Here is a 12,125-nt window from a genome sequence, read left to right as displayed (position 1 = left end):
AGATTGGTCCATTTCATCTTTAGTGAAAGTTTAAAGAAAGCCAAATTGTGAAACTATAATTTGTTTCAAGACAATATCCCCCAAAAATGTATAAAGAAAAGAGAAATCATCAATTAGCTGTGACAGAAAGAAAAAGTGGACCATTATATGTTTTTCTTCACCAATAATTTGTTTACAGTCAGGATTCGACTTCGTCAAATTTATCTTCCAATTAAGCCAGTTCATTTTCACAATCGTAGAAATGGTAGCCATTGTAGGGATGAAGCGCTTCCAATTTTGCTCTTTAGAACCGATATATTTATCCACATAGCCTTATATGTCAGTTGTATTTTAAAAGACAAATGTATCTACTAGCTAATGAGCATCAGTTAATGATCTTAAAATTGAGAATGGAAATGGGGAATGTGTCAAAGAGACAACAACCCGACCAAATAAAAAACAACAGCAGAAGGTCACCAACAGGTCTTCAATGTAGCGAGAAATTCCCTCACCCGGAGGCGTCCTTCAGCTGGCCCCTAAACAAATATATATACTAGTTCAGTGATAATGAACGCCATACTAATTTCCAAATTGTACACAAGAAACTAAAATTAAAATAATACAAGACTAACAAAGGCCAGAGGCTCCTGACTTGGGACAGGCGCAAAAATGCGGCGGAGTTAAACATGTTTGTGAGATCTCAACCCTCCCCCTATACCTCTAACCAATGTAGAAAAGTAAACGCATAACAATACGCACATTAAAATTCAGTTCAAGAGAAGTCCGAGTCTGATGTCAGAAGATGTAACCAAAGAAAATAAACAAAATGACAATAATACATAAATAACAACAGACTACTAGCAGTTAACTGACATGCCAGCTCCAGACTTCAATTAAACTGACTGAAAGATTATGATTTCATCATATGTACATCAGGCACAATCCTTCCCGTTAGGGGTTTAGTATCATACCATCATAACATATATGAGAAGAACATAACCCGTGTCATGCCAACAACTGTTTTTAGAATAAATGTGTTTAGTTCCGACGCAAAGACCTTATCAGTGACTCAATATTAACGCCAAAATATGCAATCTTTAATGACTTGACAACAGTATCGTAATTATATCCCTTCTTAATAAGTCTATTCAAATGTTTTTTAAGTTTCTGAGGTAAATACTGACACCTTTGTGCTTTATAAAGAATATTTCCATAAAAAATTGGATGTGAAATACCTGAATGTATAAGAAGTCTGCATGTTGAGCTATATTTACGAATGATGTCTTTATACCGATGATAAAATTTAGTAAATGTTTTGACTAGTTTGTGATATCGAAAACCCTGGTGTAATAATTTTTCAGTAATACATAAATTTCTCTCGTTAAAATCTAAAACATTGTTACATACACGAGCGAATCGTACAAGTTGAGATATATAAACACCGTAAGATGGTGACAAGGGAACGTCACCATCTAAAAACGGATAATTAACGATAGGAAATGAAAAATCATCCCTTTTATCATAAATTTTAGTATTCAGCTTTCCGTTAGTGATATAGATATCAAGATCGAGGAAAGGGCAGTGGTCATTGTTAGTATTAGCTTTATTTAAAGTAAGTTCAGCAGGATAAATTTCATTAATATACATACTGAAGTCGTCATTATTGAGAGCCAAAATATCATCCAAATATCTAAAAGTATTATTAAATTTGTTTATCAGATGTTGTTTTGATGGGTCTTTGCTTATTTTTGTCATAAATTGTAACTCATAACAATACAAAAAGAGGTCCGCAATAAGTGGTGCACAGTTAGTCCCCATTGGAATTCCGATAATCTGACGATATACGGAATCCCCAAAGCGAACAAAAATGTTATCTAGTAAAAATTCAAGGGCATATATAGTATCAAAGCATGTCCAATTAACATAGTTTTTTTGTTTATTGCTACTAAAAAATGACCTAAAAGAGTTTGAACATATATATTCACATTCTGATTTTTTGAATGCCCATTTAATTAGGTGTGTGAATTTTTTCTTAATGAGAATGTGAGGCAATGTGGTATACAGGGTAGAAAAATCAAAACTTTGAATAGATTCAAAATCACCAATATAAGCATGCAATTTATCAAGTACTTCCAACGAGTTCTTGACACTCCAAAAGTAATTTATTCCACTATTTTCGAAGGCCTTATTTGAACAATTTATTATAAGGTTTTTAATTGTACCAAGTGTGCTGGTAAGAAGAATAGACAATTTAGTAGTTGAACAATGGCTTGAAGACGAAATAAATCTATATTTGTAAGGGGTTTTGTGTAGCTTCGGAAGCCAATACATTGTTGGGACTTTCATTGTATTTGGCTCTGCTTGTAAAGCGGTGGCTAAAAGTTTATGTTTGTTACAGATTTCGTTTTCTGAAAATGGAGTCAGTTGGAATGTTGGTGAATTGGTGATTTCCTTTTTCAGAACCTCAATGTAAAATTTACGTCAAACCTGCATTGATTCAACTTAAAACTATTGTCTGATCGATCGGTTGTCATGTGGAATTTTCGAAAATTCTTAAAACATTTAAAAAAATTCTAATTAAATATTTCGTGGAAGGGCAGACTAAAAATTTTCAGTGGTTGAAGACTATAAACCCTAGTTATCACACACAAACAATATATTTTTTCGAAGATAAGCATTTTCATTATCCAACTCAAAAGACTATCGTCAAGTACTTTAATCGCCTTCTCTAACAAAGAGCTTCGATTCTTTAGTTCTATTTCAACTGGATTTCCGCATGTTTACAGTCATATAAACCCAAAAAACCAGCTAAAGAAAAAATAATAATTCTTGAAATATTCGGCTCCTAAAAGGTGCACATCCTTATGGGTTTAATTGTCCCTTTTGTATAATTCTCTCCTCTTGGACATATACCAAAGTGAAACGTCTTTCAAAGTAATATTATATATCGAATTATTGTTTTTGGGAGAAAAGGGGGATTTTGTGGCGAATAAAGTAATCTATATCTTAGTGTGATATAGAGATTTTCGTTACAACATTTGGTTTGTCCATGATATGGTAGTGTTTATCCTAACACTTTCATTGCAACAACAAAAACACTCTTGCTGAGACTCTTAAGTCGAGCAAAACCCTGGATGGTGTACTTGAATTTGTCCATACTTATATTTTGTATAAAAGATATCATAATTCATTAACTTGTTTTAAGGAAATCATTGCTAGTGCTGCATGTAATAATCCTCAATATATCAAGCACATGATTAGTACAAGGGTAAAAGGCCGTGGATTTTGAATAAAATTACTATATGTTCAAACTCAGTACAATAACAAACCTCTGCTTGATCAAAATATCAAAACAGAATGCTTTTCTTTTTTGTGGAGCATATGTTCTGGACAATTATAAACATCTAGTTATATTTATGCATCAGTTCCTTAATTCAATTCTTATTCTCAGTTGTTCTCAATAATTATACACTGAAAACAAAAATACATCACTTTTACTTTGAAAAAGTTAGAAAACAGTAATTGTTTTTGTTATTTTGGTGTCAGATAAGGGCAACAGTAGTATACCGCTGTTCGAAACTCATAAATCGATAGAGAAAAAAAACAAATCCGGGTTACAAACTAAACTGAGGGAAACGCATCAAATATAAGAGGATAACAACGACACAACAGAAACACAACATTAAAATGTAACATACACAGAAACAAACTATAATATAACAATGGCCATTTTCCTAACTTGGAACAGGTCATTTTAAGAAAAAAATGGTGGGTTGAATCTGGTTCTGAGGCATATCAAACCTCCCACTTTTATGGCAATGTTAAATATAACATTAAAATGACAACATTACATGACAGAACTACAATACAAATAAATGGGAGAACATATATGACAGAGATACACACGAATAATAGCTAACAAAAGGTACCTAATTCAAAATTTAATACGCCAGACGTGTGCCTCTTCCACACAAGACTAACCTGTGACGCTCAGATGAAAAAAGTTCGAAAGCCAAAACAAGTACAAAGGAGATGATCACTTAGGACCAAAAGTTCCATGATTGACCTAGACTCATAAAATTGAGAATGGAAAATGGTTATTTAGAACTTGTCAATGATGTTAAGGGTGGCCCTTATGTATCGGCTAAAGTGTACTGTGTTAAATGGATGACCAATTGATTTTTAACCTATATGTATTCATGCATGTATTCATACTAAATAATGAGCATGCTATGTAGAACAAGTATTTGAGCCACGTTTAAACAATATTTTTGATAAAAATAGTCTTTAATTTCATGTTTTCAATAAAAAAAAAAAATGCACGTAAAAAAAAAATGACGAAAAAGAAGATCGATACAAGTCAATACATTTTGATCTCATTAATATGGACGACAGCAATTGTACGATCCACAAATGTCACTATGATACCAGTCTACCACCTCGTGGCTTTGACATCTTCGTCTACACCATCCTCTGTTATTGGCACAGGAATGACTGTCCCTGTCCCTTCTTGATCCTGTAAAACATCATTATAAATCACACTATTGTCAAGCATTACAGTGAATATTTCTATTGTGTTTATACTTTTAAGTTGTAACACTATTTAATGAAAAGAGCCTTAGGCTGATCGTCAATAATTGTTTTTCTTTTTGAAAACCACACCAACAAGAACATTTATCCTGATTTAGAGTAATTTCTCGCAATTTGATTGGCTGATATTGTCCTAATAAATTTCAGTACAATTTTTTATTACGTCAATTGGAATTATCTCCCTTATACCAAGGATTTGTATAGTAAGAAGGATTGGAATCTCGTGAGCTTTTGCATAGACTGTAGTATAATGTCTTATGTCTTACTATACAAATCCTTGCTTATACCATTGACCTAATAAAAAAAATGAAATTTGAATTGCTATAAAGTCCTAATATTTTTAATTTTTCACAGTTTTTTTAATTATCTAGACTGTATTTGGTTGATATTGTCCTAATATTGAATTTTAATATTATAATATGTAATAGAACAAAATCAGGATCAATTCGTTACACAGTGTTCAATTGTCCTAATACAGAATTTATCGGGTCAATAAAATTCATATCGGGTTTGGCTTCGCCTCACCCGATATGAATTTTATTAACCCGATAAATTCTCGTATTAGGACAATTGCACACTGTGTAACTAATAATATCTGTGGTATACTATAACATTCTTTATTCTTTCAAAAATAAATCAAACAAAAGATAACAAATGATTTGAACACATAAGAACAATAATGAAAACAAAAATAAAAGATGTAGTAAAAAGAAAAAAAATGGCGAAAAAAGCACGATCTAAGGAATAAATAATATCAATATTATACTTTGAAAACATTGTAACGTGTGAAAGAGTTCTTTATTAAAGTCCCTTAGTGACTCAAAGATTCAATTATAACACGTATTTGTTTATAGTTTCCAGTAGCTAGAAACGCAATGACTTCATCCGTCCATGCTTCAACATAAACCTCTGATACTTCATAATATTCCTTACGATTATGTTTTTTTGACTATTGTACCGTCTGTATGTTTCAAATATTTTGCGGGCGTTTTGTCAACTTTTATTCACTATAGTACGACATGCGAATGTAATTCTCTGACACTGTTTGTCAAAAAGCTCTCGTATTTGTGATAGTATTTTGCCATCATGTGTCGTTGACCATGTACATATCACATCTTCATTTTTAAAACATATTGTTCAACTATGGTGCCATGTCGGGTCTTCTGGAATCCAGAATATTGCCCATTTCGTACATTGCAAAAACACAGTATCAAACATCAAGAATCTTTAAATTATATAAGTGTACGTACTAATGGCATAACTTATGACAGCATAGATCCCATAGGTCGCTACCAATGTAAGAAAAACAGGTGCTGACACTGTCATTCCTGCGTAGGAGGCTAATGGTAGTAATGCACGCGCAGCTGCTTCTGCTTGCCTTTCTTTTCTAACATTTTTCTTAGTCAAAGCTTTTCCTAAAATCGGTCCTGGTATTATCAGCAGCATGGTATAGACCAAACTGAGGAAAGCCATCTTGTTCATAATCGATAGCTGAAGAGAAAGTCGATATATTATTCAATGTAGATGTGGTATGACTGCCAATGAAATAACTTTCATCTAAAGTTCAAACTCAAGTGGATATAAACAATAATAGGGAACCATACGGCCTCCAGTAATGTAAATAATACCCATTCCGTATGGTTGGCAACAATTTACAAAATAATGAACCAACAACATACAATTAACTACAGTCTCCTGACTTTAGACAGGCACTTACAGAATGTTATGGGACTAGACATGTTTGTTAGCGCTCAATTCTTCAAATAACATGGGACAGTAGTGTTACAGCACAACTTATATACTCACTATAAAAGCAGTTGAAAAAGACTAAACTCATCAGATCGATACAAAAAAAAAAAAACCCAACAACACATGAAAAAAACCACATGCAGAACGTGGAAAAAAAGCTAATATTTATCCCTCACCCCTGAAACAAAATGACATTAAGACCAGATCTAAGAGATAAGTATAGTTGTAGTGAGTATCAAAAATTTAGTTAAAAAGCATATATATGGTTGTTTTTTTACAAAAAAAAATAAAGAAGGTTTTTAGTATGTATGTATATAATATGCTATTACTTGATCAAACATAACAAAAAGGACAAGAATATAATATATACAGTTTGCGTTTCTTATGAAGGATTTACTTTCATTATAAGGAATGCAAACCTGACCATTTGAAAGTAAGGGATGTGTGAATGTTTCGAAACATAAGGTAATATACGACTATAAGCATGATATCGGACATTTAAAGACTAACCAAATGCATATGTCCCAACTTGAGCCTGAGCAAGTTTGAACAAGAAATTTAAACAAAGAATGGACAATATGAACATAAAAATTATGCAAAACAAACAATAAATACTATCAAAATGAAATAACATTGCTACTCCGCCCGCTTCATTAAAAACATTAAAAAAAGTAACCATAATTCAACAATGATGAACAATCTGACCAAACAGAAAGGACTTAAATCATACTCGTCGCATTTTGTATGGGCCTGTACAAATCAAGAAGTCGTGGATGTATATAGTAGCTTATATATCTGTTTTGTTAGTGTTAATTAATTTGGCATAAATCGGGCTATTAATTTTCTTATTCAAATTGTGTCACATTTTGTCATGCCTAGACACTTTTATAAGTTATAACACAATAGGGATTATAATCATTTATTAAGGCCTCATAGTGACCTGTTGCTACGTAATTTGATCTCTGGTGGATAGTTATCTCATTGACAAAAATATCCCATCTTCTTATTGTTATAAAGCTAGTGCTTTACACTCTTATTCAAACATTATTAAATACTTAAAATTGAGAATAGAGATGAGGAATGTGTCAAAGAGATAATAATCTGACCATAGAGCAGACAACAGCTGAATGCCACCTATGGGTCTTCAATGCAGCGAGAAACTCTCGCACCTGGAGGCATCCTTCAGATGGCCCCTAAACAAATATGTATTAACATTTTCATATTTTGAGTTTACGATGTATCACATACATGCATGAATAATCTTAATACCATTATTGGTACATAACATAAATTTACAAATATCTTATATCACGTAGCAGGGTTAACGTTGTTGAAACTATCTCTAGCTGGCTACGTTTGCCTCCTCTCTGAATCCAAATACATTATATAACTGTAAATCAGGAAGTAAAGTGAAACAGTTATTATAAACAAGATGGACGCTTTCGAACCGTGTTTCAAGTATGTGATATCTTATTACGAATTTCAAATGTGTTCCTTATTTTCCTGTTTATCATACCTAGATCAAATGTCTTTCGATGTACTTGATAAAATATTTCATCATTCAAGATGATAGGCCTCTAGATTCATTGATACAAGTGGAATAGTGTTCGAAGAAAACATTCGCTTTATAAAAACTATTTAGAATAACCCCCATATCATATTGGAAATACGAATTATTCAGAATGACACTTACAATGGTACTTGTCTATCCCAAATTCATGTATTTAGTTTAAATGTTTAATGTTTTATTTGTAGTTCTTATCGGATTTTGTCAAATGTGTTGACTTCTTTTCTATTATATTTATGTGTTATGGTAAATAATATTAATCACCGCATTCATTTATTAGATTTTATTTTGTTCAACGTAATCAGTGCGATACGTTTGAAGTGAGATTCAAAACAAACCGGACATAGCTTTATAATATAGTTAATTGCTGCCTTACTTTGCTATTAATATATATTGAAATGTGCATTGTTATTAAGTGCAATATCAGTATTTAGTTCAAATGTAATCTTGGGTCAGTCCTAGTTCTATCTTATTCATTCAAATGACGTCATTTTTCATTTTTTGATTATCTGTTTTACAAATTCAAATGACGTCATCATTTTTTGTCATTCTTTACAATTTCAAATATGACATCACTTGGCGTTGAGGTTTAAACATATTCGGATGTGTCTACATATTGTGTTGCAAATGTCTGGTTATATAATGTATTTCAGTTGTTTCCTGTAATTAGTTAATATTTCAGTTCTATCATGTACAGCTTTTGTTTATTAATTTTATAAATTTACTGTTTGCAAAAGTATAAATTATTCTAAATGATAAGGATGTTCTGGTAACTAACAGAAAACCCTGGCCGTTTTTGGCACAACTTTTTTGATCTTTTGGTCCTCGATGCTGTTCGTCTTTGTGCTTGTTTCGGCTTTCAAACTTTTGTATCTGGGCATCACTAGTAGATCTTGTGTGGATAAAATGCACTTCTGGCGTATTAAAATTTTCAACTTGTTGCCTTTTGTTGGCTGTTGTTCGTGTGTTTCTTTGTCAATTGTATTCTCCAATTTATTTATATTGTAGTCCTGTAGTGTTGAGTTGTCATCTTAATGTTATATTTCACATGGCTATAAAAGGGGAGGTTTGGCATGCCACAAAACCAGGTTCAACCCGCCATTTTTTTCTTTAAAAATGTCCTGTACCAAGTCAGGAATATGGCCATTGTTATATTATTGTTCGTTTCTGTATGTGTTACATTTTAACGTTGCGTCGTTTGTTTTCTCTTATTTTTGAGTGTAAATTCACATTGCGATAAGACGTGTCACGGTACTTGTCTATCCCAAATTCATGTATTTGGTTTTGATGTTATATTTGTTATTCTCGTGGGATTTTGTCTGTTGCTTGGTCCGTTTCTGTGTGTGTTACATTGTAGTGTTGTGTCGTTGTTCTCCTCTTATATTTAATGCGTTTCCCTCAGTTTTAGTTTGTTACCCCGATTTTGTTTTTTGTCCATGGATTCATGAGTTTGAACATCGGTATACTACTGTTGCCTTTATTTACAGAACGACTTCAAACAAGGGTCTGAGACAAGCGTACTGTTTTCATTTTTACAATTGTGAACTCTCCAACTATTGCTGACAGCAATCACCAGGTGCTTAGATATATATGTTCAAACAAAAAACAACATCCATGACTGCGCTTTTTTTCCGAATGACAATATCATGAACATTGCAACAATGCACCGGAGAAAAAAGAGAAGAAAAAAAGCTCAATTTAATTTTTAACGACTTCCAGTTTAAGCTATAGATGTATAATTGTAAGGATTAAAATTTCTTTGTTTTTCTATTGTGGTTTATAATCGATGAACTAAATTATGGTTGGTTATTATGAATTAAGTACAAATTAGATTTATTCAAATCGATCAGTTACATCTACCGGGGTTAACAGATAAACTTAATCAAGAAAAATATCAGTTCGCATGGAGATGCAAATACTGGGTCTTTAGTTAGAATTAGCAACCCAATACTTTTAAGTATCATAAGTGTGATTTCAATTATTGTAGTTTGTTGTGATATTCATTCCCATTTCTTCCTGGTCTAGACCAATTAAATATTATGTGTGCTTAAAAGCTTTCAAGTGCCACTAATGGTTCCATTACAACCTAATCTATCCAGATGTATTTTGGGATAATTATTGAAACATTATTCGTAGTTACATAAAATGATGAAGATCAATTCTAATCCTCACAGAATCCAGCATCAATGTTACGTTTTCGTCGGTTTTAAACATCACAAACATATATTTCGTCTGCTTTTCGGTGTAAAAAAACGGAGAAGGTGGCATATATCACCTAATGCCGTATTTGGAACAACTTTTTGGAATTTGGGATCCTCAATACTCTTCAACTTTGTACTTGTTTGGCGTTATAGCTTTTTTTTATATGAGCGTGGTGGACGTTTCGTCCCCGAGGGTATCACCAGCCCAGTAGTCACTATTTACAAAACTTTGAATTTTTCGAAAAACTAAGGATGTTCGTATCCCAGGCATATATTACCTAAGCCGTATTTGGCACAACTTTTTGGAATTTTGGATTCTCAATGCTTTTCAACTTTGAGCTTGTTTGACTTTATAACTTTTTTATACGAACGTCACTGATGATTCTTATGTAGACGAAACGCGCGTCCGGCGTACTAAATTTTAATTCTGGTACCTTTGATAACTAAGTTATCCCGAGAGTACGCAGGTGCAAGCGAAGAATGTAATACTTCCACTCAGATGACAAATGGATTGAGGCCGTAGTGAATTCCTTTAATCTACGCAGGTTGTTAGGAAATCAAGCATTTTGATTGGTGTCGGAAAAGACTAATTTGTTCCAATGTAGAAGGACGTGTTTTTTTAGTTTGACATTATTTATTCGATTGTGTTAAAACAGTTCATATCTTTTGTTACTCTAGTACAGATCGCTATCTACAGTGAACATTTCGGATAAATTTAATCGGTCTCACCAGTTTCTTTATCTATGAATCGATCTTTAAGACGTATACCTGCTTTCTAAATTTGGTAACTTCTGTTGTGTATCCCCCTTTTTCCTAATTATAGACATCTGTTCTTCTGTAGATTAATAATATACAACTGGACCAAACCCTTATAGAGGCGCTCTACATGTACATTTTGATTTATGGGTTATGATTGGGTTCGAACCCACGTTTTTTTCATACACCATGAGAAACCTTTTAAAGCTCGCTTCTCGTTCTAGGCGTTGCTCATCGATGGACGGCTTTTGAATCTTCTATCATCTTCCGGATATGTCATTTTCTGTGTTTAATTTTTTCTAGTTTTTATTTTATGTCTGTTTTGTTTTAATTTATCAGTAGAGGGCTTGTCCATGCAAAAAGCAGGAAAGATGATTTTGTGTACGGCTTTCATAGCTTTACTTGTACCAATAACTGGTAATGTCTTATTAAATTGTCATGAAACGTTAATATTTTAATAATGAAATGGCTGTCATTACTGAAGCAAAAACTACTCCGCCATTCCGATGCAGTTTTTGACTGGGCTAATGATCGCCGCTCTATTACTATTTTTACTGTTAGAATCATGTTAGAACATGGTTTGTATTTCTTTGTTTTTTGGTAAACAGGATGAGTGAGAGGCGAAAGACACCAAAGTGATATCCCATCTCATCAAATGAAAACAATAGGCGAGTGACATTTTCAGAAAAGACGCTTAGTTAGTGACTTTAATGCACCCACCTAACACACAGCTGATTTTTTTATATGTTATAGTATAATATCTGAACTTCCTTTTTTGGTCGGTCGTAAAAATTCGTACAGTGCAATTTTTGTAAAAATTGAATTGAAATCGAGAAATATTTCCAAATTGAAAAATGACCCACAGTATTGAAGAGTGAAAAATTAACATGTAGATTTATTTTCTGTTGTCACAATGCAAAAATTATGTACGTTTAACATGTCAATGCACAAAAAGATACTTTTCAAAAATAAAAGAAGTAATTTTTGCGAAAAAAAAAAAGAAGCTTTTTGTAACAATTTTGGAATTTTTTTTTATAAAAATGGTGCCAATTTTCATTTTTTTTTTTCATTTCTTAGATATTTTCGGCTTGAAACCCAAATATATGATGTTCGTATTATTCAAAAGTTCATTACTTGTTTGATACATATCATCATCACTATATTATTCTGGATTTTATACATTTTTACACACTCCCCCTTTTCATTCAAATTTCCGAAATCGCTTTCTCTGGTAATTTCCCTCAAGTTAACGGACCTAAACGCTTCGGAAAAGAGTATTATAA

General features: G+C 32.5%; 1 protein-coding gene across 1 annotated transcript; it reads right to left on the bottom strand.

The window, feature by feature from the left end:
• Positions 1-4,247: 4,247 nt before the first annotated feature.
• LOC143047723 (big defensin-like) lies at positions 4,248-7,736 on the bottom strand. The gene is made up of 3 exons (XM_076220933.1): positions 7,623-7,736; positions 5,820-6,062; positions 4,248-4,495 (listed from the first exon to the last, which is right to left on the bottom strand). Exons 2-3 carry the CDS (start codon positions 6,049-6,051, stop codon positions 4,359-4,361), a joined length of 369 nt encoding a protein of 122 aa, XP_076077048.1. The 5' UTR covers positions 6,052-6,062; positions 7,623-7,736; the 3' UTR covers positions 4,248-4,358.
• Positions 7,737-12,125: the final 4,389 nt, after the last annotated feature.

This window comes from Mytilus galloprovincialis, chromosome 10 (genome assembly GCF_965363235.1).
Source record: "Mytilus galloprovincialis chromosome 10, xbMytGall1.hap1.1, whole genome shotgun sequence".
Lineage (NCBI taxonomy): Eukaryota > Metazoa > Mollusca > Bivalvia > Mytilida > Mytilidae > Mytilus > Mytilus galloprovincialis.
Note: the sequence above shows the minus strand (reverse complement) of the source record. Positions and strands in the feature narration are given on the sequence as shown.